General features: G+C 34.2%; 1 protein-coding gene and 1 long non-coding RNA gene across 2 annotated transcripts; both read left to right on the top strand.

Annotated features, from left to right (window-relative positions):
- Positions 1-18,690: 18,690 nt before the first annotated feature.
- Positions 18,691-19,186, top strand: LOC149076291 (uncharacterized). Its single transcript, XR_016193978.1, has 2 exons — positions 18,691-18,751; positions 18,953-19,186. It is a non-coding gene; the product is annotated as an uncharacterized LOC149076291 (long non-coding RNA).
- Positions 19,187-22,009: 2,823 nt separating this feature from the next.
- LOC149076292 (4 kDa defensin-like) lies at positions 22,010-24,237 on the top strand. Its single transcript, XM_089245518.1, has 3 exons — positions 22,010-22,090; positions 22,610-22,688; positions 23,991-24,237. The coding sequence occupies exons 2-3, from the start codon at positions 22,637-22,639 to the stop codon at positions 24,131-24,133; spliced, it is 195 nt and encodes a 64-aa protein (XP_089101644.1). The 5' UTR covers positions 22,010-22,090; positions 22,610-22,636; the 3' UTR covers positions 24,134-24,237.
- The last annotated feature ends 3,639 nt before the right edge of the window (positions 24,238-27,876 follow it).

Here is a 27,876-nt window from a genome sequence, read left to right on the forward strand (position 1 = left end):
TTATTAATATTCAGTTTTTCAAAAGCATCAGCATTTAAAAAGTAATAATAATTCAATTTTCAATTTCAAATTTTAATCAACGTAATTCAAATTGATTACTTTTTTTTTTTGTAAAAGGAAGCCAGAAAATGTATAATAAATTATTCTTGAATATTCAAAATTGCGTACCTCAAGAGAATAATCATCGGTTTCCTCGAATAATAGGAATTTTAATAATAACATATCTGAAGGGATTTTTTTCCAATATTTCAGTAATATCTATAGTAATAAATATCTTATCCTCGAAAATAAGATTTCACTATATAAATCGAAAGCTTTATTATAGCTGTGAGCCTGTATCTTCAAACTAGAAAATAAATAATGTTACAGAGACCGGAAACATATTTTTTTTTACTTTGCTTGGTACACAATATTTTATTTTTAAAAGCGATGTTGCTTCCTATATAGTGGAAATATTTTCTTTCACACTGTTTTTGAAACTCCTTTAAGGTTTCTTATTCAGGATTACTTTCTTGAAAATCTTTAAAGGAAAATGGAAGAGAAGAAGCAAAAAATGGAGAGAATTATTAGGAGAAGGGGAGTGAGAGGAGAGAGGTTGCCATCAATCCACTCGAGCAAATATCGTGATATATTGCTCGCCTATTATCGTCGATAGTCCGGATACAACATGACAGAAAATGATTGAACACATGACAAGGAGATCAGAGGTTCTCTCACGGGTATTGTTAAGATAGAACATTGGCCGTCAGATGTAAGAACGAAATTGAACACCTTCCAAGCAATAAAAGCTCTTGGTATATTCTCGAGCACGTAGAACGGATCATCTTCTAAGATATAGTAAGACACACACGCACACGCTCACACATACCTTAGACTAAGACAAGGCGGCATTTTTATAACGATTCCCTCCTCAAGAAAGACTCCATATATGTATCAGAAATTTCGCGATATTAATACTGGTTGAGTTTTATATACTGGGTGTTTTACGAAACGTATCCGAAAGAAATAGAATTTTTACGAATTTTTACGATTGCTTTCAAAATTAAAGATAAATATACTCGGCACCGCTTAAATGGATATCAACGATTCCGGCTCATAATATCCGATTAAGTGGGTAGCAATTAGATTGCAATTCAGTACTGTAGTCCAGTCGAATCCCGTTATAACGAACTCCAAAAGACTGGAGAAATCACTCCGTTATAACGAAATTTCGATATAAAGTAATTTCAGGTGGTTTGCATTGTTCGTATGTAAACTTATTTGTGGAAGTAGAAAAGTGTTCGTTAAAACGAGATTTTCGCTATAACGGTATTCGTTAAAACGGGATTCGACTGCATATATTTTGTATTGAAAAAATACACTGTATATACAGGGTGCGTAAGTTACTGGCGAGTCGTTGATTCTTGTCATACTTCCAATTAGAAAAAGTATCCAATCAAGTGTAGTACTCAGGAATGTCATTTATGTCGTATAGTTATTTAAATAAAAATGTTAACTCTTATACTGACACCCTGCGCTCAAGAATCCAATTACAAAAATTGTTGCCCTGTTTCTTTTGATGGCAGAAAAAAAATTCCACGTTACTAAGTGCAATCTTCACTGAGATATTCGAATATGCACCCACTGTTTAATTATCATATTATCCGAGCATATATCAGAGCAGAATGAACTAAGTATCATATTTTAAATTTTAAAAAAAATATAATTAATAACATACCAATATCAGCGCCAAATGCAGTTAGAATATATGTATATGGGACGAAATGAATCCAGAAAGCAAATTAAGAGAGAGAGAGAAAGAGAAATAAGAATTTCAAATTGAAATTATTATATGTTTTTATATTTTCGGATTTTCAAAATCTATGGAGATTTTTTTTTTTTTGCCTAATGATAGCGGGATTGATTGATGCATTTTTGGCTTTTTTTAGCTTGAAACCATTGCAATAGAAATTAGTCGACACCGTCTAAATTATATTTTTCCCTTCCGTTGTTTTTTCTGATCAAGAGCTTCCGTCCTTTCACAAATCTTAAATTTAATCCACATTTTTCGTAATCTTTGATAGAGCAAACTTTAGAAATTCCATGCCTCTTGGAAATTTCAGTTTGAGTTTTTATATTATGATTACTGCATTCAAAACTTTCAATCTGTATCACAAACATAAATTCTTACTTTGTACGTAGATTTTTCTACGTCATGACGTTTCTGCAGATTTTTTTTCCTTTTATTCAACAAGCTAGCGTCCTCCATGGGCTAAATAAAGAACAAAAATGTATATTATATTTAGAACGTTGTTGCCCTATCTCTCTAGAGAGAGAAAAATATATTTCCACGTATTATTCTATCTCTTAGATATTAGAATTCAAAAATCACTAGAAATGAGAGAAGGAACAGCATGTGAAGTGTAGATGTCCGTTAGTTTATGTTGCTCTTCCTTTGATTTTCAGTGATTTTTGAATATAAATATCTGAGTGAATATTGCATTTTAAGACATGGATTTTTTTTTTCAACCACAGGACCGACGCTAGCGTATCAAAATATTGATTCAAAAATGTAATATTTTAAGATAGTCATGTGAATTTTTGGAGATTTGTCCAGGTTTGAAAAATCACTTTTTGAAGAAATTGTGAAACTACTATAAATAATTTCTTTTTGTATCTCACCATCTCGCTAAAAAAATTAACTTCAATATATATATATATTTTTCAAACTTTTACCTGCCTTTGTTCGTGTTTCTGAGGGCAACGGTGGTTTACATCACCTGATGACGGATAAGGAAGTTGTCAGTATCGCTTTTTTCCGTGTAGTACACAACCGTAAAACGAATAATACCATTTTACAGGGGCGAAACAAACGTAACTTAATATTATTAATCAAATAAATAGTTAATTATATAATATACATTTCTGAGCAAATAAATTACAAGTGGTACGAGCAACACAAATTAAGAAAGAGATGTCAAAACAGCATGAATTTGGTAACGCTTGAGTTTAATGCTGATTCTCGATATAACGTTAATTCCTCGACAACAGGGATTTTCAGCCGGTGTGCCGTGAGAGGATTTTAGGTGTGTCCAACAATTTTTAAAAGGAATAACTATGCATATAAAACTAGCTATAACGTCCGGCTCAATCATTGCACTTCACTATATAGTTAGAAAAATTCATGGCAAATGGCAGTGCACTACACATTACAAACATTATACACACGCAAAACAAACTTCACGTTAGGTTACACAACACACACATTCCGGCATATATCAATTCATTAGAAATTTCGTAGAGGAATTTGTACGAGGTGCATGTGCGGTGAAGTAGCAGTAGTAGTATAATGCCCGGTGCTGGCCGGGTTTATTCTATAGACTGGGAACATTGATGTGAAAACTATTGTAAGGGAGTAAACATGGCTGAAACGCATTGTTTGGGAACCATGTTAAACAAAGTAAGAATTCTAAAAGTCGTTGTTAAGGCCGAGAAAAAAAATTTTCCCGACTGTTTTTCCCATTTCGGACACATTTTCCCAACTCTGGCGACCTTCTATTGGAACCTATCGTTCAAATCGAGTCTTGTTTCGTATATATGAAAAATTTGGAGATGGTAGATGCAAAACTTGTATGATTTGTACAAACTTAACACGCACGCACCAAGTGCACAAGTTCCCGTACACTAAGCAGTTCGGTTTGAGCAGTGTCATTTTACTAAAACTATACTCAGGCAGAAGCAGCGCCAGTTTTGGTAGACGTATTCCATTGAAACTTCACATATGCACTATATGGACCATGGTAAATTATGAAATGCAATAAAAATGTGCTACTTTTGATGGTCGAAGATTGAATTACTTTTTATTCCACAAATCTCTCTCTCTCTTTCTCATGGTGTCATTAAGATATCCTTAAGAAAATTTGGCTGTATACGGATAAGCAGTTTTTGAGGAAAAACTACTCAGAATACGGGAAAGTTAGTTATAATCACCTTGCACTTAATTTTGATTTACCTTTTGTGTGCGAGGGTGTGTGTGTTTTCCATAAAATATCATAAATCCACAATTTTTGGCCGATCGCCGCTAAATGTTCTACATCTACCGAACAGGACTGCACTTGAACAATAGGCTACTTTAAAAGTTCGTCAGAATTGGAACAATACCCGAAATGGGCGCGAAACTTCCAGGTAACAATGGTTTTTCTCGGCCTCAATAATGATTTTTGGAATGGTTACCGTGGGGTATATTCGCTTATTCTTTTACAATGTTTAGTCACCTTTTCAATGCGCCCAGTCTAAGGAGAAAACCCGAGCAGCAACGGGTATTTTTTGCTAGAATGTTATAATTTTGTTTCAGGAATGTAAAGTATCGTTTTATCACAATTTTGAAATGAATTATCTTGTGTGGGTTAGTAATTAAATCATAAAAAAAACTAATTTTCAAAAATCTCAATTCAAATGTGCCGCGAAAATTCAACCGCAGCTTCAAGTGTGCCACGAGAGAAGATAGGCTACTAAACCCCCACATGCACCTCGTTCATATTCCTCTGCGAAACCTCTAACGAATTGGTACATGCTGGAATGTGCGTGTAGGTGTTATAACGTTCACGTGAAATTTGTTTCTGTGTAATGTTTGTTGTGTGTACCATCATCTGTCATCGGTTTTTCTAACTATGAGTGAAGTGTAACCTGATAGAATAACTGTATCGTTGTAGACCTTTTTGTTCTGTGTGGCGAGACTTTTTAACGGGGAGATCGGCCCGCATTTGCGTCTCGAAGATGGGAACCACATGAAACCAACTTCAGCTGACCAGCATTGTGGCTACAATGGGATGGCAAGTCCGTCACTGACTACCCGACCACCACCGCGGCAGAGAAGAAAGCTGAAAAACACTGCTCTACAACAATATTTTCCTGTGTTACAAGATTAGATTTCTTTGTAATATATACAATGTTTTTTTTTTTCAAAGGAAAGGTGAAATAGTTGTTACATGTGCTCATTAGGAGAAAAAAATTTTAACTTTCCTGAGTGTGAGTGGTGTACGGAAATAGTACGCATATAGGAAAAAAAATTAAGTAAAAAACTACAAATTCATTGCCTTTTTTTCATTTTAACATGTTAATTCATAAAACGTACGAATACTGAAAGAGAGTAATATTGTGAATTTTCATATTCAATGGCGTGATTCAGCCGATTCCATTCCCTTGGGTGTACATCTCTTCACCACGTTTAAAGCTTGACTAAACATTTTGAGAAGCGGCGGATTTTCCCTTTAAAATAGGAACCGATATCGGAGAGGTTCTCTGTTTTCACTCTGAATATTAATGTGGGTTCCAGTCCTTTGTACGGTACCGATAGTCGGAGGGAAAAAATCGAACAGGGTAGTATTACGACCTTCTTTTCGTTTCCCCCCTCGAAAATTCCCCATTATCAGATAGTGTTGTATCGAACAACAGGTTACATGACATTGTTCTTATTTAATATATTCCAGGCTATTATTTATTTTTATTGTTTTGTATAAATGGTATAGACTTGTGATGGCCGAGCGTCGCTAGATATGTTCATTTTGTTTTGTGTGGAGGTAATCATGGAGGGAAGAATAATTGAACAGTAGATCCCGTACATAAAATTTTCCACAAAACCGTCGCCGACGTGAAAAACGTTCTAGGCGGCAAAAGAGAGTTGGGGCCCACGAAAATTGGTCGTGCAAAGCGGAAAAACGTTCTGAGTGGGAATGTTATATAATCGGGATCGAATGTATATATATTTCCTTTCAATAATACATGTAATACACATGTTTTGTTTCTCTACAGAAGGTAATACTTATGAAATGAAGGAAGTCTTATTTCCTAAACAGTCAAGTGTAGGTATCGATTGTTAATTGGAAGAGGTACCAGTGAATTGTACAAATGCAGCAAGAAGTACCCGAGGAAAATTCTGCAGTTCTTTTATAATTTCTCTCGCAGCCGATTTCGAGAGTTAAAAAAAAATAATAATCTTACATGGATGAATAAATATTTTGCTAAAAGAGAGGAAAAAATTATCTAATGACCCTCACAAAGAAAACACGGTATCGCACTGTGACTTAAAAATCAAATTATACTTTATTTTTGTTCACTCATTTTTAAGTAAACATTTTTTTCCCACTACAATTTTTCAAGGTGAGAAAAGTATCGATAGTGAAATAAATAACAATGGGAAAAACAAATTATAAAAATTTCACTTCGCATTTTTAAAATTTGAAATTAGATAGCCGAAACAAAATTTGAGTGATGGTTAATAAGTTAGGACACGATAACACGGGGAATATTTTTTTAATTATGAGAGAGAGGGAGAGGAATGAATAATATATAAAGTGAGGAAAAATGAGAATGCGCGCGCAAAAAAAGAAAAAGAAAAGAAACGTTGATATTTTTCCATCTGCAGCATATTTATGTAAATAAAATCAACCTCTTAAAAAATAAGAAACATAGCACAAGAAATCTATATTTTGGGCCAATTGTTCAACCTAAAATATGCAGCAAATTTGCAATGCAGACAACATGTCTATAATACAAAACTACAGTATAATTTTTCATATTAGTTTCAGATATTTAGTTCTTTCCGTAAAAATGTCATACAAAACCATACATGCTGTCCATAAAAAAAGGAAAATATCACCTTTCTGAATACGCATCATTGTAGAAAACTGCGACTCCGTAAATTTTGCTCATTACTAATTTTTGATCACAATTTCTTCTCGCTGCGGTGCTTGCGCTCATTTTGTGAATTATTGGAGACGTTTGATGGTATTAAAAATTGAAGTGTTGGTAATACAGACAATTCCTCTTATTTCGGATGTATTATAAAATTTCACCTGAGAAATAAGTTGAACTCTCCTACCATAAAACTCGATTTTATTGGATCCATTCTATTATTCCAGCCCTAGACAAAAGAAAATTTAAAGTATTCCCCATTATACCCTATTGATATTTTTTCATTAGTACACTTATGTTTTCAAATCTGCATAGATGTAATAAAGAGGCAATCGTTGAGCCTATACAGCGAGGGCCCTTGTATTACCATTCAAGGTTTCAAGATGACAATAATCTTTAATATTAACATCAGTTTTTTACACGAGTTTCTATGAAATTTATATTTTAAAATAAAAATAATTACATGAATTACATGAGCACTAAGATTTAAAACATTATTTTGGACATTTTCTGTATTATTTCCCTGATAAATTAATATTTTTTATTAAAGTTGTGGACCTGTAGAAAGAGGAAGTGTTAAGTTATTTTTTTATGCAAAGACAATAATTTTGTAACTTATTGTAATGGAGAAAATTGAATGCTAAATCGTACCCCCAAGTATACCTACCAAAGCAAACTTCTATCAACACTACATCATGTAACCATTAAACTCTGTAAACAATGTTTTGCAATGGTTTCATGAATCCTTAAAGCACAGGTCGTGATAAAAGTATAAAGCAGAAACAGGAAAAAATTCGGGGTGATTATGAAAGATATTGGCACAATTTTGAATCATGGAGCCTTCCTCTTGCTGCTGGATCTGGAATCACCTCCCTATTTCCTTCACGGCGGCTATAGCGTCATACCTGTATAAAGTAAAAAAATTAAGGTATGTGCCCAAGTCACCCAATTTGACGGGATTATTAGTATTGTATAATCCTACATCCATTATCATTTACATCATAATTAAAGATTTCATGTTTACATAATTTCTTCTGTAATAACTGACATTAGTTATTTCATAGTCATTTTCTAATTTAGTATTTAATTTTTCTGATGTAATTAATGCATAAATTTCAATTCATTTGGCTAGAATATATATAATGGTATAATTATTTTTATATAATGTGATAAAAAATAGCATAATGTATATTCTACAGGACGTAATAATAAGCAAAAACTTTTTTTTTTTTACCGGGAATCAAGCACCGGAATCACGGCGCTCAATTTAGGCTGCGAACGAAAACAGCTCAAACTTCCCCCAACTCATGTTCGGAAGTAGCCAACAAAGTAATTAAGAGCGCCACGCCCTGGCGATTTAACGCGGCTTGAGACATCAATCAAGCTTGAGTAATTCTGTTAGTTCTAGTCACTAAATACCATGTAATTATTTCAAAGCCGCTTCTGTAACTCCACTACTACTTTCTCTTCCACTTTGATCTCTGGTAACTTGAACGAGGGGGAAAAAAAAAGAATTAAAAAAAAAATTGGTTCAGTTTCTCTCGAATGTGGTACAAAATGACCGAGTAATTTGACCGTAATTATAAGAAGCTAATTAGTTATTTTAAGCTACTGGTTTGGAGAATTTCCGAAGATTAATGTATCAGCAGGCTGTTACTTTGGTCATCTTCATTTCTTCATTCCGTTACTATAAATAGTTTCTTTATACTCGTTTTACGTCACCCCCCCCCTTCCCCTCAAAAAAGAAGGGGAAAAACATATCAGCGGAGGAATATCATCGGAAAAGCAAGATAATTATAATTAAATCTTTTTTACAGTATATTCCACGTAAATACTAAAGAGTTTCAAAAATGGAAACTAATTACCGCATTTATTCGCGTATAGCAGTGGTTCCCATGTGTTCGTTGCTCTCTGTAGTGAGACTTTTTAATTGGCCTCGAGAGAGCAAGAGCCCTACAACGATACAATTATTCAGTCATTACACTTCACTCATAGTTAAAAAAACTGAAGGCAGATGGCGGCACTACACATAACATGCAGTACACAGACACAAATTTCACACGTCCCGTTCGCAACACCTATAGGCACATTCCAACATGTATCAGTTCGTTGGAAGTCCTACAGAGGTATGTGTGGGTCGTGCACCCCTGGGGGGTCACGATCGATTCTCCAAAATAAAAACTTCCAAATAAGAAATTTATTTTCATGTTTCGTAGCGTAAGTAAAAATGCGTCAAAACTAAACAAAAATGTCTTAACTCTCAGCTGAACAGCTACTTACTATACCATGTAGTTTTATCAAATTCGACATGTACAATGCTCAATAGTTGATATTTGTTAATATAGTATACAGAGTATTGAGAAAATAATATAATTAAAAAAAATGTTTTTATATACATTTTTTTAAAAACCAAAAACACAGAATATGACGATTAGTGGCGCTGTACGGGACTTATCAATAGGGGAGGGATGTTACTTCAAGTGCCCACAAACTATCGAAAGGTTTTTCTCGTTTTTGGGGCACACAGTAAGATGCCATTAAGAATATTTCATAAAGGATGGTTGATGATGTAAGTATTATCCAACCCCCCCCCCCCATGTCATCAAAAGTCACCAAATCGGAAACCCGCTCCCCCCCCCCCCCCCCCATCGATGCTCACGCAATACTTGTATGGCCCCTAACACTGGTTTTTCTGCAAAATGTTTTGCATAAGTGGCCGCCATCCAGATTGCGTGTAACTCTGCTGGGTGTTTGGAATGCAAAGTTTTAAAAAAATTGAGCTATCGAAAATTACATTACGTTTTACAGAAAAATACTTGACATAAAAAAAGTTTATACGTCAATACATATAAAATTGATTCCCTGTGTATGGTGTATGTGGGTCTGTCTGCGATTTCTCTATACAAATTAACAATTTTGTCCCGACAGCAGCCAAATATACCAAGCAAGACCCGGAGTGAATGATAAGCTACTTTAAAAGTTGGTCAGAGCAGGGAAAATTCCCGAAATGGGCGAAAATCCGTCGGGAAGCAATGGTTTGTGGGCCTCAACAACGAATTTTAGAATGTTTACTTGGGTTGCCGTGGTTTCCTAACAATGCGTCAGACAGGTTATTTCTTCGCAATGGTTTGCCACTTCTTCAATGATCCCAGTATGTTGAGGAACGTCTGGGTGGCGCAGTGGTAAGATGCTCGTCTTACACTATGAAGGTCCATGGGTTCGATTCGAGCCAAAAGAACATCAGAAAAATTGTTTACATATTAATCCTGGGCGACCACCGACAGAGATGGCGCTTTCATTTTCCACCCAACTCCGTCTACTCCGTACCTCCACCCAACTCCGTACTTCAGCGCCTCACGACAAAGTGCGTGAAATTAGGAAGGCAGATTCATGTGTCTCCAGTGGTGTAGATGGTAGCATGCTTGCCCGGTATGCGAGAGGGCCTGGGTTCGAGTCCCGGCGGAGACGTGATGACTTTTCTTTCCGAGCTCACCTCAGCATAATATCCGGAAAATTACTGTTTCCTTGATATCTCTGGCTGGGAAAAAAGCCATCTATATCTCTCCAACTCCGTCTAGTTGGAAATTGCCATATGGCGATATATGACTGGAGTTGGTGTGCGGTAAAGTAGTATATTGTGGAAACCCGGGCAGTGCCGGCTATTATCAGACAACTTTTGAAAGGTGTATGACGTCGAAAGGAATGGAGCCATATTTTCCCTTCTATTTCATTCTCTTCCTTAAAACGATGCTATTACTTCGTATTTCAACTTACTAGCTAAGTAATGTAGAGCAATAAAATTTCGCTTACTCCAACAAGAAAATTGACCGTAATCTAACCTGATCATCAGTTGCAGTGAATAATAAAAATAATAATAAATAAAGAAATGAGATATTTTTTTATTTTGTTATGTATGCGGGTCTTACTGATTCGTAATGTTCGTGTATTTGTGGGAAAACAAACGGAAATTCAAACGGAACAAGCAATTATACGAAAATAAACAGAACGGGGTTTATTACCGAAAGCGAAATTGTACGATAATATAACTTGCAGTTTTTTTGGGAATTCCTAACAATTATGCGATAGGTTCGCGTATGCTACTACTATTTGGACACGTGCATATATAAACATGGGAATGCATTTAAAAACGATAAAGTATCGCGTAAGGTTTAAACTAAACTTTATTCGTGTCAGGTATGTCAGAAATTATTTTTCTGGTTAATTTTTCTTAACACAAGGTATTTCTGTGTTTTCATAATAGTTTTCATTGCCAAGTTCATTTAATGGCGGGATAAGTAACGGTACATGGGAAAGATGCTAAGTATTGACGATATTTCGCTGAAATCCAAAGAATCTGGTAGAAAATTAAATGTGTGTTTAGTATAGTTTGGTTATATTTTATGTTTAGTTTTAGTAAGTTTGATATTTTGCGTAAACGAGATGAAATTAGCATTTAGTTTCTAAGTGAGTCGTCACAAAACGAATTTCTAAACAGATCTGGTTGATTTATTTTCTAATAAATTCAACCAGTGGTCATAGACCTGCTTTTATATTTTTGACTTCTTCGCTCTGGAACACACATTCGTATCTCATTTTTAACTGCTCTTAATGATTCTTGTTCGAAGTTAAGATCCGATGCATATATATGTGTACGTAAGTCAAATGGCCCTAGTAAAGTTATCGGCCCAACTTAATAAATGAATTAATCTCTAATTTTAATTTTGACGTACAATAAACACAAATAAATAAATATATTTTTTTAATAATTCGTTTTATCTCAGATGTGAAGAGGTTACGGGATTGCGAATTTTAAGGTAAATTGGGGTGAATCCGCTAATATGCATAATAATTGAATTTTATTGGTTATTACGCGTAATAGTTGGTTATCATGTACAATAGTCGAATTCTAAGCACTCACCTTAAAATACACAAATTTATATTGTTAAAAATAAGGGAACTAATAGTTGTGCTATATACGTGAAGGGACAGGAAAATTCTACGTAAGTCGAAGCCTCGTGGGGGAGGGTGGTAGGTAAACTTATTAGTTATTAGGTATTGAAAAATTATCTGTCCTACAGCCCTGTAGCTCACGATGAGAACCTGGATAAAAATATCGTTATAGTTTACTAGTATATTAAAAATACTCGTTTATTTCATACTTATAATGATCTAAACTTCCGGCTTACATTACAAACTCAATAAAGACTCTTCTTTGACAAGAATTTTTTTCTCCTAAAACCGGGCATTCTGATACTTTTTCTTCATCCAAATTCAGTTTCAGCTTTTTCTATCAGTACATATAAATTTTTAAATGTATTTTGTGTGTTATTGCGGTTGTCGGACTTCAAGTGAAATCCAAGTGTAGGATTTCACTTTTCACGCAGGTACAAGCGGCAGACAGCAACATAATACTTGGAATAAATGTGAGAGAGCTGACTGCTGAAAAAGCTGTAATGCAGATCATTGGGATCAGCTTTATTGTTCATTGATTCTATAGTACTCGATTACACCCACAATCAATTTGAATAAAAAATAAAGCTGATCCCGATTACATTACGAATGTTGCGTGAAGAATTTGGAATCGGAACATCTATCGTTTACATATATACGATCTTCACAAGCAAAATGAAAATATGTTTTAGTCTTTTTAAGATCCGGAGCAGTGCCAACAAACAGTGTTTAGTCCATTAACCAACATAGAAGAAATCACTAAACATCCTATAAAACTCAATAGCTTTTTTAATTGAACAGACTATCCTCCGATTTTCAGCAGGTGCAAACTAAGGTTCAAACTAAAGGTATATGGAAAAATGTTCCATTGAGAAATCAACTTATATTATATATTCCATTAGAATCGTTCCGTTAGAAACCAATCAATACTTGAATAAGGTGCCTTTAAGGACGTGAAATATTCGTGAATGCCGCTGCTTAAAGGGTGAAAAATAAGTGAAAGAATTTTCTTTCTATAGATATCTAGTAACCGTATGTTAATTAGAATCAATGGTAAAAACTTTATCCATTATCGCATGCATATACAAGGTGTTCTGTTAATGAACTGGCAAACTTAGAGAGTTGTTAATAGGCACCAAGAGGAACAAAAATTGCGGTGGAACATGGTGTCGCAAACCAGGTTGAGAGGGTGAAAATATCGAAAAACGCATGCATCCAGAGACGAAAGGTGGATGTCAGTTGATCTCTGAATGCGTTCGTGGGTTCGCTCACCATATCTGACTTAAGCAACGTTGCGAAACGCATTTCCATCCTTTCAACGTGGTTTGCGACACCATGTTCCATTGCAATTTTTGTTCCTCTGGATGTCTACTAACAATCCTCTGATTTTGCCGATCCATTAACAGAACACCCTGTATATTACTTTATTAGTTTTCTTTCAAATAAAAGTACGAATCAGAGTCCTCGTAAAAGCATATTATTGCTTTAAATATGAAAACTTGAGCAAAAAACAAAAGATTATCTATAATCCGCAAAATCACCCTCATCTAAATTAATTAGGAGTCCGGATCAGAGAGGTTCCTACTAGCAACATTACTATATTTTCTTTAACAAATAGCTTAAAATACTCTTCCTATATTATATTCTGATATCATATTTTTCATTCAATCAGCCCATGATACAGAACCATGACGATGAAAGTCGCATTCGTTCTTCTCCTGGCCGTTAGCCTGCTGTTCTCCACATTTGGTAACTTTTCATATGTGTTACGATTTTCACCACGAAGATAGTGATATCAGTTCATCATGAAAAACTTTTTTGCATGACATATTATCTCTTTTTGTCAAGATTATATTAGAAACTGTACATTCATTTCACTTTCAAACGTTTATTAAAATTCCATCAAACTAATATGTACAGGGTGATCATTCAAGGGGGGGGGGGTTCATTTGATCGTTCAAGTATTGATGCTGCTTTCTTCAAATAACGTATTGATGTTATGATAATTCGGATATGAATAGGATTATTTCCCATCTTCACACATTCCTTCACACCCAATTGCTTAAGTCAGCATTATCCATACCTCCTCCCTATATTATAGCTTTTGGGGAAACAATGTGTTACGCGAGATTAGCAGTAGATTTACTTTCCTTTCGGTAGTCCATTATAAGTTTCTCATAATACATAAATTATATTTACTCCATACTTCATGACAAAATGATTATATATGTTGATGATTATACATCGTATGATCACAATACAATACAATACCCGTATGAATTATGATACCGATGGCTTGGTGCCCACACGAGTGGCTGGTGACATTTTGCTGAATTTTCAAAGTTTAGTGTTGCATAAAAATGCATTCACACAGCACATCAGTGAATGCTGAAACTCAGCTTCACTGTCTACTTATCACATTTGTGCAATACAATATCTGGAACTATGGCTTTCAACTAATACACACTTATTTGCAAAAATGTCACCTTATTTATGAACTAAACGATAATGTACAACATATCATATAGTATGATTTAGCATGAGTGCCAACGACGCGACGCTTGGGTATTTACACGCACAATCGCCAGTAAAAGTTATAACTTTTTAGTAGTTATTAAATTTACCAATAGCACTTGGGTACTACGCAGAATCACCGGTAAGAGTGATAGATTTAGGGAAATTTATCAAACTTATCAAAATACTTAGTAAATGTGCATAACAACCGGTTATTATGTATAATAATCGCATTTATCGCATTCCCCGCAACATATACACTGAGTATCCACTTTATTATTATTGCCACCGGACAGTACGTAAAGTGTTTAAAGAGCAAAAAATCATTCTTTTCTGTTTTTGTGTTGTTTTTTTTTTCCCATAAAAAAAGAAAATCTCTCCTCTTAGTGGGAACAGCGAAATCTTCCTTGGTTAAGACTAGTACTAGTCTGAAAGCGCGAAGTGGTGTGGTAGTGAGATGCTCGTCTACCATCTGCAGGTTGCTGTGACGTTCCCAGGTTCAAACCCGATAAGATATTTTCTCTAATGAGCTTAAGGCGACCACCGTGTAGACAACGCCTTCATTTCCAATCTCATTTACGTCAGTAAATTGCAATATAGGAGATATGACCAGAGTTGGTGTTTAGTGTAATAGTACTAGTCTGAATGGGCTTTGCACAGCTGCTTACTTTTTCTTGACAAGGAGGAGGGGGAGGCGGGGGTACAAAAATGACCGAAATTTTGCTAATGCAATACTTGAATGACCCCCTCCCATAGTTCTAATTTTAGCAATGAATGTATGAACAAATCTTATATTGATGAGAGTTTCAGAAGAATATATATATATATCTGTTTTATATTTTCCGCTGCAGGGTTTACAGATGCTTTTTTTGGTTGTCCTTTCAATCAAATGCGATGCCATGAACACTGCCAGAGCATCGAGGGGCGTCGTGGAGGTTTTTGTGGAGGCAACTTTAAACTTACTTGCACTTGCTATAAAAGTTAAGGCACAAAACTACCAGTTGTGAAACCATGGAAGGAAAGAAGCATTTGCCAATGTTTCGTAGAAAGTAATGGATGTGTAAAATGTACTTGGCAAAATAAATTAATTTTCTTTTACCTTTTGTTGATTTGGAAATATCCTAATGATTAAATTTTGGTACAAAACAAAACGAACATAAGAATTCAAAACTACTTACGTTCAATCTTTCGGAAACCAAAATGTTTTGAAAGAAATTGTATTCGACATGAAAACACTATTTTATTTTGATCTTTTGAACATGAATGCAGCTATGAATTACTTACATGAATGCAACTATTTGCCTGTTGTGGCGTTGTATTTGTATTTGTATTGTATCACAAAAAAGTTTTATTGACTCTTATTTTTTGAGATATCACCATTTTATTCATTTCAAAATTTTCATAACACAAACGATATTAACCAGTCAAAAATATCAGAAAAAAACATAAAATTCTGAATTATACTGAAATTTCTGTAAACTACACTTTTTAAAAATTATTTCATCTTCTGTGAAGTAGCGTATGGGTGATGTCTCATTTAAAACTGGGAAGAATATAAAAACAGGTATTTTGCATGAGTAAAGAATGATGTTGTAAGTGACATGTGTGCTTATTTTAACATTTGAACTGGAATCCTGTTGTGTCAAAAAATTATCAATTCAAAGCAGAAAGACAATTCAAACTAAAGCTGCATCTGGGAAGGATTTTTTATCTAGAAAACTGTATAAATGCTAGTAAAATGAGCACGTGAAACGCTTTCATTAGAGCATAATTCTTAATGGATAAATGTCAATGAGTTAAGTGGTCAAATTTGATGGTAGCTGACTACTGTCAGAAATGCCCCTTACCTCAAACAGAAGTACGAGAAGCAAAACTAAGAAAGCTTTCATGCTCCTTAATGTAAATCTTTGTTATTAATATTGTGTTTCACCGTACTCATTTCTTGTAACATTTTCCCACATTAGTGTTTTGTTTTTATAGGTCTACAGTGTGAACTGCAGATAATCTACTAAACAAAAATGGGTAACAGCGAGCTCAAGTGGAACATAAAACACTATAGCAACCCTGTCCTATATCTAACCGTTTTCAAGTTATGGTAAAAAATTGATTATAGAAGAAAAATGCGTCAAGTCTGAAAAATCACAAATTTGCATAGTTTTGTACTGAGACCTGCATAAAAACTAAGCACATAATTGGAAAGAGCAGAGAAAATTCAATATATAAGGTGTCACATTTTCATTTTTCATCGGGATATCTGGATTTAATGGCGAGAGCTACAAGCACTGAGAGATTTGCAAACTTCAAAATCGAATTGTGGTTAAAATTTTTAATCGCCAATTCCGCAAATATCCTTCTAGCTACAATCGAGCAAATTTACTAAAAACTTCTTCGCCGCATCAGCTTTCAAATGAGCCTACAATAAACCATATCGTGTTCTAGTTCAGGTGAAATTCAACGTTTTGTTTGCAATACATCACTGAAATCAGCGTTTGTCAAAGCATTCAAAGACGGCGATTTCCAAGACACCATACTTAGAGAGATATAGATGGCTTTTTTCTCAGCCAGAGATATCAAGGAAACAGGTATTTTCCGGATATTATGCTGAGGTGAGCTCGGAAAGAAAAGTCATCACGTCTCCGCCGGGACTCGAACCCAGGCCCTCTTGCATACCGGGCAAGAGGGCCTCTTGCTTGCCCGGTATGCAAGAGGGCCTGGGTTCGAGTCCCGGCGGAGACGTGATGACTTTTCTTTCCGAGCTCACCTCAGCATAATATCCGGAAAATACCTGTTTCCTTGACACCATACTTAATTCAACTATTTCATGATCAAATTTGTGTTCGGGACACTGAATAACATAAGAAATGGCTAATTTTGTTTCAGCCACACAAAGGTTGTCAAAATATTTTTTCTAATGTAATATATAACTTTCACTATATCTGCGTGGAATGGATTACCTTCTGATGTCGTGAACTCCTCACGATAGACAACTTCAAAAACGAAGTATGGTAAGCTAGGTGGGAGTAATCAAGAGGCTAACCAAATTTAATTGAATGACACCCACATGTTTATTATCAGTGTACATTAAACTTTTAGTTATTTTCTTTTTCTGACTTATGGGTCGCTGTACTCGGGTTATAGAGGCCCTATTTTTATGCGCACATCATTACTTCATTTTTTAATATTGATTTTTACTTTATCCCCCCATTTTCTTTTTTTTTCCTTCCAGCCACCTTGTTGGACAACTTGCCCGTTGATTGAAACAAGAATGCTTAAATTGATTTCATTGATGACTTTTGTTTAGAACATAATATAGCAAAAGTTATCCTATGCGGAATATGGACAACGAACCCAAAATTTAGTGCACCCATAAATGGCAAGAACAAAAGTGAATTTGAACCAATTGGATACATACATTATCATTACTGAAATATATGATTGAATATATATTGGCATTTTCAACAAATACAACTACTTTTGCTCGATATAAAAATTCTGCATTCAAAACGTTTTAAATTCAAACTGTCATTATTTTACTGATAAGCTTTTCATGCAATAGCAATACATGTAGTGTAAAAAAGTCAAGTGAACTAGAATATTATTTTTACTAAATTTTCTCGCCAATTACTTTCTAAATATATAGCCATCTTACTATATATAGCCAATATAATACATGGTAATTTATCCCTTTATATACGACATTGTGAAAAGTAAAATAAACAGAAAATTATAATAAATTAAAATAAAAGTATAAATGTAATGAGATAATAATAAATAGTTATATCATGTAAATTGCTTGGTTGGTCATTTTAGTTCTAATTAAACACAAAAAAAATTTTTGAAACAATTGTTTGGTTCAAAACAAATTATTTAACCTGGTACTATAAAGTACCATTAGGACATGAAGGGTTAAGGGTTGAATGTAATTGTCAAGATTATCGAATCATATTATGAATACTGGAGATTACAGGCTTCTTCGAAACAGCACTAGTTGTGAAACAACGGTAGTAAATTGGATATGCCATTCTTCTGAGAGAGAGAATATACATCTACCTTGATTCTCACGTCACAAAGATGAATTCATGATTTCATATGAAAAACAGGTGAGCACGTTTTGAGTCGATCATAATCACTTCTGTTGTTCACTGAGCAGCCACGGTTTTTCATCGTTGTCATATCTATTGAATTTCTCAGTTCAGTAAGAACTATATTCATTATTTATTTATCGTTGTTCATTTATTCTTTGCTCATTCCAATATTTTAGCGTTTTGAAGCCGTTTTGAAATGTACTTCAAGTGAGATATGTGTAGAAATTTGAATTTAGTGGAATAACTCAGGCTAAATCATTTTATTGCATTTCTATAGGATATTTAATCTAAATTAACTAATTACTTTTGTTCGGATTTTAAGTACGATAAAATTTTGTTTTAATACAACCATAATAATTGATAATATTTGATAATAATTATTATTATTCTTTTGGTATCATACCAAAATTTGTATTTGTGCATCACTTGATTCGTATCTTTTTTGTGTCAGCGAATATTAACTCCACCCATCCCAACAATGAATTCTGCTTGCATGCTTTTTGTGTTCGGATTGATGCTTCTATTCATTTGTGAGTATAAAAAAATACATTTACTTTATACCTGCGTATGTTGTGTGAAAGAGAATACTTTCAGAATACGTTCAGAAATTGATTATGCGCTATTTTGTGCCTGAATCTGATAATTTAATTTCGAACTAAAAACTTCATATTTTCCACTTCCTGAAGTCTTATTTATACGATATATCTGTATTGATTGAATGACTATTTCAGACACTGATTATGCTGAAGCGTTCCTTGAAGTTATTGGATGCCCATGGGATGAGAACGAATGCAGACGTCAATGCATCTATGAGCAGAATCGACAAGGCGGAAACTGCGCTGGAATCGCCAGTTTATCTTGCGTTTGTTTTTGAAAAAAAAAAGTTATGCATTGGAAATGCAGCAGAAAGAATGTAATAGAAGACGAATGCTATAATTTGAATAAAATTGAAAAACTAAAAGGTTGTTTATCTGATGCATGGTTTTTATTCAAGTATTGCCGTTGATGTAAGAATAGCTACACAGGAAATATTTCTGTGCCTAGTTAAAAGGAACATGTTCAAATTGATTTCATCGAGGATTTTCTTGAAATTTGGCAGCTGAAAATATAATCTACCTCTTATATTCGTCCAGCAAATATATATGATCCTATTAGAAGTGGGAAACGCGAGCGCAAACTTTAGTGCGCCCGTGAACATAACCAAATTCGGATTTTGGTTGAATATATTTAGCAGCAACTATTTGTAATTTATCATTACTCGCGTCTTTATTCCCATAGATTTGGTAATCTGAGAATTGCGCGGCAATGATTTCCTCCATATAACACTTGAACTCCTCACGACCCCCTCGGAGGGGGAATTTCGGGAAATCCTGTCTTAGTGGAACTCTATATTATAAAATGGAATACAGACCAAATTTAATATTTATAGCTTCAGCGGTTTCGGCTCGGCGGGATTTCTCTTTATAACCTTTGAACACCCCTTAAGATTGGTTTTTCTAGGAGTAGAATTTATGCTCCTTAGCACCGTGTGAAGTGTGAAAACGCTGTAGAAACCTGCTCGTAAGAAAACCTAGCTATATGGCTTCTTCAGGGGTTGAATTTCAAATTATCTCTTCCTAGTACGTGTTTATGTCGTAAAATGAAACAACAGACGGAATTTTCTATTTATAACTTCAGCGAATTCAGCTCAGCGAAAATGAGTCAGTGAGTTAAGTCACAGGACATGTTATTTTATATGTATAGTCTTCAACAAATAAAATTATTTACATTCGATGTATACAAAAGCTGCATTGACTCCGATGTAGTTTCGAAACATTTTAAATTAAAATTGTCATTATTAACATTATCATTATTTTATTGTTAGAAATCTCACACGTTCTTCCATTTTAAATGATATATTTTGTTTTTACGGAAAAAAAGTGCGTCTGTTCACTTCAAACTTTTTTTTTTCTCGAGTTGAAGAGTTAAGATTTGGTATCTAACACAAATGTGTGGGTAAATATTTCTTCCTTTGACGACGACACCCACTATGTGTCGATATGCATTAGGAGTTTTTGTATTTTCCGTACATTTGCCTTATTCGTTGGTGACTTCTTAATACCGTAACATATGTATATTGCATCGAATCATGGGCTGCAGGGGCTTAGATGTAGTAGATGTTAGCCTTATCTATACAGGGCGATTCCATAATTCCCCTTCCCCATTTTACTGACGGACCGTTGATCCTAGAGGCATATTTCCAATTAGAAAAATTATCCGAATAACGTGTAAAACTTAAATGCGTCATTCGTGTTGCAAGGGGTTGTATAGTCCGTGAAATACAAAAAATAACTATTTTACGCAGACACCGTGTCATCAAAAACCCAATCAGAAAGTTGTTGCCCTTTCTCTTCCAAGGCCAACTATAGAAATTCCAACTGCAATATTCTTTCTAAGAAAAGTTTATAAGTGCAATATTCGCAGAGATATTTGAATTCCAAAATTAGAAAAAAATTAGGAAAGAATAATATTAAATAAGGAGAATAAGCGCGTCCGTTAATTTTGCTGTTCTTTCCCATTTTTTCTCAATTTTTAAATTCAAGTGTCTAGGTGAATATTGCAATTACAAACGTGCATTTTTCTGGCCTGAGAAGAGACGGGGCAACAAGTTCAAAATTGCGTTTTTGGTTAGGAATTACCCTGTGTAATCCCCTTGTTCTGGTCCGAGCACCGCAAATGGGGAAAAGTCTGATAGAGCATCAGCCCTGGTAGAAGAAACGAATTTTTTTAATAATATATATTTTTTTAATATAAATTTACTACAGGAAATTTCAAATGGGCTCAACTATGGTAGATATTACCCTATTGGCCTACTACATGTAATGATGGCCTGTTATTGTAATGACTGATATCGATGTAGGCCAGAGAGCAACAGGCTTACAACGATACAATTATTCAATCATTACATTTCACTGGTTGTTAGAAAAATTTATGGCAGATGGCAATACTACACATAATAAGCATTACACAGAAACAAACTTCCCGTTAGGTTCACAACGCATACACACACATTCCAACATGTGCCAATTCGTTAGAAATTCCGCAGAGGAATATGAACGAGGTACATGTGTGGTTAAGTAGGAGTAGCATATTGGCCTGGCACTAAGGCACTAAGACGTGGGAACCGTGTACCCCGCATATAAGTCCCATCCGAATTTCAACCTTGTTTAGAGTGTATCCAACACGATCCATATTCATTGAACACATCTTGTATACAAATGTGATGGCCTGCTGTGTGAAAAGCGGGAGTGTTTTGTCGTGACGAGTTGTGTGTGACACGAATCTGTTACACCCTTACGTGAGATAATTACTGGAGACTCGTTATATCCGCTTTTTCTGCGAGAAGAATAAATTTTTTTTTGATTGAATTTTGTAGTCTTGCATTTTTGCCTTTAATACAGTTCCGTTAAGTCAGGACGAGATAAAATAAGTTAATTCTTTTTAATGTTGCTCAGGGTAAAATATTAGATGCTGAACTGAAATATAAATTCAAACAAAACAAAAGATCGAATAATTATACGCAGTTTCTTTGATGGTAACACTTATTCATCTCTCCAAATGATGTAAATGAAAAGAATACATTGTGAAATCGCATTAAGAATGTTGTCAATTTCTTCGAAACGAAGTTAATTGTTAAATACAGGTGTGGTAATTCGAATGTGTCATTCTTCTGCGAAGTTTCAAACGAAATAATTTACATGTACGCATCGATTCAAGATTTCAAACGAATAACAGGTGAGCATTTTTAGAGCGTTAGTCAAAAACATTATTTCTATTCTGAGCGGCAAGAATTTATCCTCGCCTTACCTATTGGATTTATCCATTTCAGAGTAAGGATTCTCTCTTCCCAATATTTTATCCGTTCAATACAATATATACTGCTCAAAACAATTAGGGAAACATAACTTTTAATTTAATTGTGATTTTCAAACATTTTAATTCACAAAATATTGTCACAAAGAATATTGTCACAAGAATTAGTCAACAACTACATTTTAATATTATAAAATATTTATAAATAAATTCAATAAGTTTAAATAAATAATGCATACCCCCCTTTTTCCACAGTGTATTAGCATTTTGCAGCTGTTTTGAAATGTATTTCGAGTGAAATAATTCATGCTAATTAATAAAAAATTGTTATACTTCTGTAAGGTATTGAGTTTCAATATGTTATTAGTTCTTTGCTTCGATGGGTGATTTGAGTACAGAAATATTTTGTTTGAATTTGAATTTATTTTTAATTCAGTAATTTATATTTGATAACGGAGGATTCTTTTGATTCATAGTATAATTAATAACTATCATAATAATAATTAATATTTATTTGTTGACCTTTTATGTTTTAGCAAATATTCACTCGACGAATTCCAACGATGAATACTACTTGCATGATTTTCGTGTTCGGATTGATGTTCCTATCCATTTGTGAGTAAATAAATAAACATATATATTATATCAATTTATATATATATATATATATATACGTATCTAATATTGTTTACCCTCTAAAGAAAATAACATATTTTAAAGAAGTTGCATCAGTTATTATGCATTGGAGGTCGCATTTAAGGCGACTGCCTACCTTTGGGGTAGTTTTTTCTGTTTTTTTAATAAAAAAGTCATATTCGATAAAACGAATGGGGTTTTTGTTGAGATGTGTATAATATTGAAAATAGATGTCATTCCAGGAATATTTTGGCAAAAAACCATTCATATTTCCAATTTTATTTGTAAAATTAGCATATTTTTAGTACTTCTGCTAGGTATAGTGCACTAAATACTAACGCTTGTACATCAAAATGTTCTGTACGCAGATTACTGCTACGACATTGTTCTGCGCAATGAAATAAAAGAATACTACGAAAACTTATTGTGATATGATTTTATACATGAGAAAAAAATTTTTCTTTCAAAATATTTGATATTCTCAATTCAAAACTCACGTAAATATAACAGTTTGCTACATATTGCTAAGATTTTTGTCAATTTCATAGTCAGGGCTTTTTAAATTACAGTGTGCGAGTTTAATAGAGATATTCTGAAAAAATGCTTGAAATAATACGTTTTTCGTGAATTAAAAAAAAGGCATAAAACGCAAATCTTCAGAGGCGTACACATTCCACAATTTCATTATCAGACTAAGAACATATCAGACATAAAATTCGTTGTACTTAATTGGCAATAAATTTGCTCCTTATTACCGTAGAGACAAAAATATATATCAGTTTTGGATTCTAGAATAACCACACTTTTAAATACAAAAATAAAAATAATTCGAAATTTCTGACGAAATTCATAATTTAAACGATGGCTGTCGCTTTGATGCAACTCATAAATTAATAATTGATTAACAGTCACGCATTTACTACAGTCATATTACATCAGTTACGTAATAGTATTTTGTGAGTGCAAATAAAATCAAGTGCGAAGATGATTTCTTTTTCTTCTGACAAAACGTTGTGCAAACGCAACGTCAGTCAAAAATGGGTTAAAGTAGGGCTCCTAGGAACCCCAGGCTGACTATCCCACCGTTTTTGAGTGACGTGTGACGTTAATATTAACGTTCTAGCCAATCATTGTTATTCATCCCACTTCCAATATTTTGAATGATAAGTCACTTCGGACAAAAAAACTGTTTTTACAGTTGTAAGATTGACTACCTATGTATCTTAGGTTAAAGAATCGTATTTCCATGATATATTTGTATTGCTTCTATGCCTGTTTCAGACCCTGATTACGTTGAAGCTTTCATCGAAATGCTTGGATGTCCATTTGATGAGAACGAATGCAGACGCCAATGTATCTATGAACAACATCGACAGGGAGGAAATTGTGTTGGAATTGGCAGTGTAACTTGCTTTTGTTTTTGAAAAAAAAAGAAGAAAATGTTACGCGTTGGAAATTCAAGAATGCAATGGAAGACGAATGCTTTTTCATTTGGAGAAATTGAAAAATTAAAAAAATTTTCATCGGATTCATGCTTAATGTTATTTTTTTCAAAAGCACGAAACAATCACAACTCTGACAACATCAATACGGTAGGGCGTCATATACTTTATGTACACTCATGAACCCTGCATAATGGATATATGTACATATACCCATGACCTGCATAATGGATATATGTACTTATACCCATGACCTGCATAATGGATATATGTACATATACCCATGACCTGCATAATGGATATATGTACATATACCCGTGACCTGTATAATGGATATATGTACATATACCCATGACCTGTATAATGCAACAAGCCCACGAGGAAAGAAGCGTGGTGCAGGACCTGGCCTGGCCACGGCGGAGGGCTCACTCGAGCCAACAAGCCAACAAGGAAAGACGCGTACGGCGGAGGCTCACCTGAGCCAATAAGCCAATGAGAGAAAACGTGGTCCAGGACCTGGCCTGGCCATGGTGGAGGGCTCATCCGAGCCAACAAGCCAACGAGGGAAAACGCGTGGTCCAGGACCTGGCCTGGACACGGCGGAGGCTCACCCGAGCCAAGAAGCCAATGAGAAAGAACGTGGTTCAGGACCTGGCGCTTGGCCACGGAGAAAATCAAAGGGCTCGAGCTCAATAGAGCTAAAAATACATCAGAAGAGCTCATCGGAATAAATTGTATATTGTATAATAGAAATATTTAAAAATCTGTATATACTTTTTTTTTTTAATAATGTGTTTTATATTCAATGTTCATGTATTTTATATTTTTATATGCATAATAAAGCACCCGACAATCCAGCCCCTCAACTGGGGCAATGGCTAAAATTGGCAGAAGTCGATAGAGCTTTATCAGGGTCAATTCGCAAAATTTGGGATAACATATTTATACATATTCCTAATTTTTAATATTATATACAATATAATATCTTGCTATTTATTAATATAATATGTTTACATTTATTTACATTATTACATACACATATTAATCATATTTTTAATACAATCATATTTCTATTTTAAGAGTATATTTCTATGTACAAATCTGATAGCCTTCCACGACTTGGGGGGCCTATACTATATTTTGTAATAATTATAGAAAAACAAGAGAGAGGAAAAAAAAGGAAAAAAAAGGACGGGGGTAGATACGGATATACGAATACAAACGAATAGGTTGAATATTCATGAATTTTACAAATATTGTCATTTATTGGTGAGGCTCGTGCATATGATAAAATTAGTGAGCAATCATGATTAGGAAAAACTTTTATAAAATGTTATTATGTGTAGGCGATGGCTGGAGAAACAAGAATGTATTAATTATCGTTAGCACATTTTTGTAATAATTTGTGTGTACACAGTGTACACATACATACATGTAAACATACACGTTTAAAATTACACATATACTGTATATCAAATTTAAGAAATGACTTTCAATGTTGGTTAGTGTAAAAACAGATGGTTTTTGAGTCATTTTTTTCAATAACGAGAGATATGTATAACAGTTGATGATGCACAACTACCCTCATGCTGTATAAATTTTTGGCATAAGATATGTGTGTGTCAAACGTGAACTGTGTTTTTGAAATGAAACTTATATAGTGACAGAACAGGGAAAGAGCGACGTGAGAGTGAATTTCTGTGAGGGAGAGAAAATCAATCTCAAAAAAGTGAAACGCTGTCTTTTTCCTCAAAACTATTCCGTACAATAATTGGTATGTGATGAAGCAGATGGGCTGTGGTGGTGGTGGGGAGGTTAGTTGGTTGAAGCTCCGAGTTTTCCTGGTGAGTTGGCGTCCACTCCGAAAAAAAAAATTGTTGCCGTGAACAGAACACCAAACACATGCATTCAAATACAAATACACGAACCCCATACACATTTTTCCCAATGAGGTGGGGAAGAAAATTCCCATATAACAAATTTGTGTGTTCAAAAAAGCAGTATATTGAGGATATAGTTATTTTCGCCACTAGAAATAATGCATGTAAGTAGTTTGTAAATCAGAAAGTCTGCTGTTGTAATATATATAGCTCAAATAATGATCACAAATTTGATTTAATACACGGTATTTTTTTTTACCTAGTCGGGGGCCGTCCAAAATCTCCTCGCGCGACAATTATTGGGCATCCCTGGTGTATACCATGCTTCGTTTGAACAGGTTCATTCGATCAGACACTATGTGTGTGTGTGTGTGTGTGTTTAGGTTCCGTTGAGTAAATTATAATACCCTCAGCCTGTATAAACTTGTATGTCATTAACATTTTTAATAAAGTTTCCACGCATACAAAATATACGAACTATCCATAAATTATTAAGCTTAAACTATTCAGTAAAATGTCTTTGGATTGTGTATTATAAGCAAACAAAAAAAAATAGATATGTTTGAAAATTTGTGAGAAGAATATATTTATATGACGACTATCACTAATTTTGAGAGTCATAATTGTGGTAATATAATAGAAAAGGTACGTTGCGACGATCAAAATTATGGGAATGTCCATGAACGGCCATATATAGGATGATTCAGAAAAGATGGGAAAAACTTTAAGAAGTGAGAGTACACACCAATGCAAACAATTATTATCAAAGAATGAATGGTCTAACATGAAACGCAAACGCACTAGCGCGTTTCGAAACGGCCGTTCCGCAAACGTTAAAACGACATTCCTGTTGAAATTTATCGGGAAATAAAAACGCCATGCATGCAAATGTAACCTGGGCAAAAAGAAACCGCATGCAAATCTGCGTTATAGTGAATAAAAGGCGCGGGCGCCACCCTGTGAAGATATTCGAGCGGGCAACCGTTCTACCAGTTGTAGCGTATGGGATAATGTCGCAATTGATCTGAATCACCCTGTATATAAAATTTACCCTGTGTAGAAAAGTTCCTTGACCGCGAGCGGGGTAAGAATATTACATATCTGGTCCAGGAACAAAAAGTTTGTGCAACCCTAATCTATGGCATCTTAGTCTCATCAGTGAGGCGATAATATTAATTGAATGAACTGCTCAGCGATAATTCATAATTTCCATAATTGGATCCAAAAATTTTATAGGTGACGTGATTTCTTCCAATTAAGATCGATTGAACCTTAATTACCGAAAAGAACTGGGGATATTTTTATATTTAATGATGATTTTATCTATTTAATGAAAGTTTATATAATGTGCCGCCTTCTTTATGAACCGACTAATGTATAATCTTCTAATATCTCACCGATATATGTCATATAAAATCAATATGAAATGAAAAAGATTAAAATAATTACTTGAACCAGGATTTCCTAATCAATCGTGATTCAAATAAACCTCATGTTACAACAATTCTTGCCATTGAAAAATAAATATAAAAAAGTTAATATATCAACAAGTGACCTTCAAATGATGTATGAATAGGATGTTCAAAGGAAATGAAAGCCATATTTCCTTCTATTTCATTTTCTTCTTTGAAACGGCGCTATTGCTTCGCATTTCGGCTAATCTGAACACAATAGGAAGAAGAAAGTACGTGTAAAATGGAGTAATAAAATCGGACTGGAAAATGACCATGATTTAACCTCATCATGTGATTGCAATGAGTAATAAAGATAATAATAAGAAAAATAATAATTCTGGATTTCCCTACGTATGCGTGTCTTACCGATGGGTTCGTAAAGTCTTTGTAT

The sequence above is a fragment of the Pholcus phalangioides genome, unplaced genomic scaffold (genome assembly GCF_987345545.1).
Source record: "Pholcus phalangioides strain wild (caught in Gottingen) unplaced genomic scaffold, Ppha-v1.0 ptg000015l_1, whole genome shotgun sequence".
In the NCBI taxonomy this organism is placed as follows: domain Eukaryota; kingdom Metazoa; phylum Arthropoda; class Arachnida; order Araneae; family Pholcidae; genus Pholcus; species Pholcus phalangioides.

Bases quoted from the DNA above. Each gene is read 5' to 3' on its own strand.
- LOC149076292 (XM_089245518.1), top strand. From the start codon at position 22,637: ATGAATACTACTTGCATGATTTTCGTGTTCGGATTGATGTTCCTATCC. The intron at 22,689-23,990 runs GTGAGTAAATAA...TGCCTGTTTCAG, and splicing joins ATTGATGTTCCTATCCATTT to ACCCTGATTACGTTGAAGCT.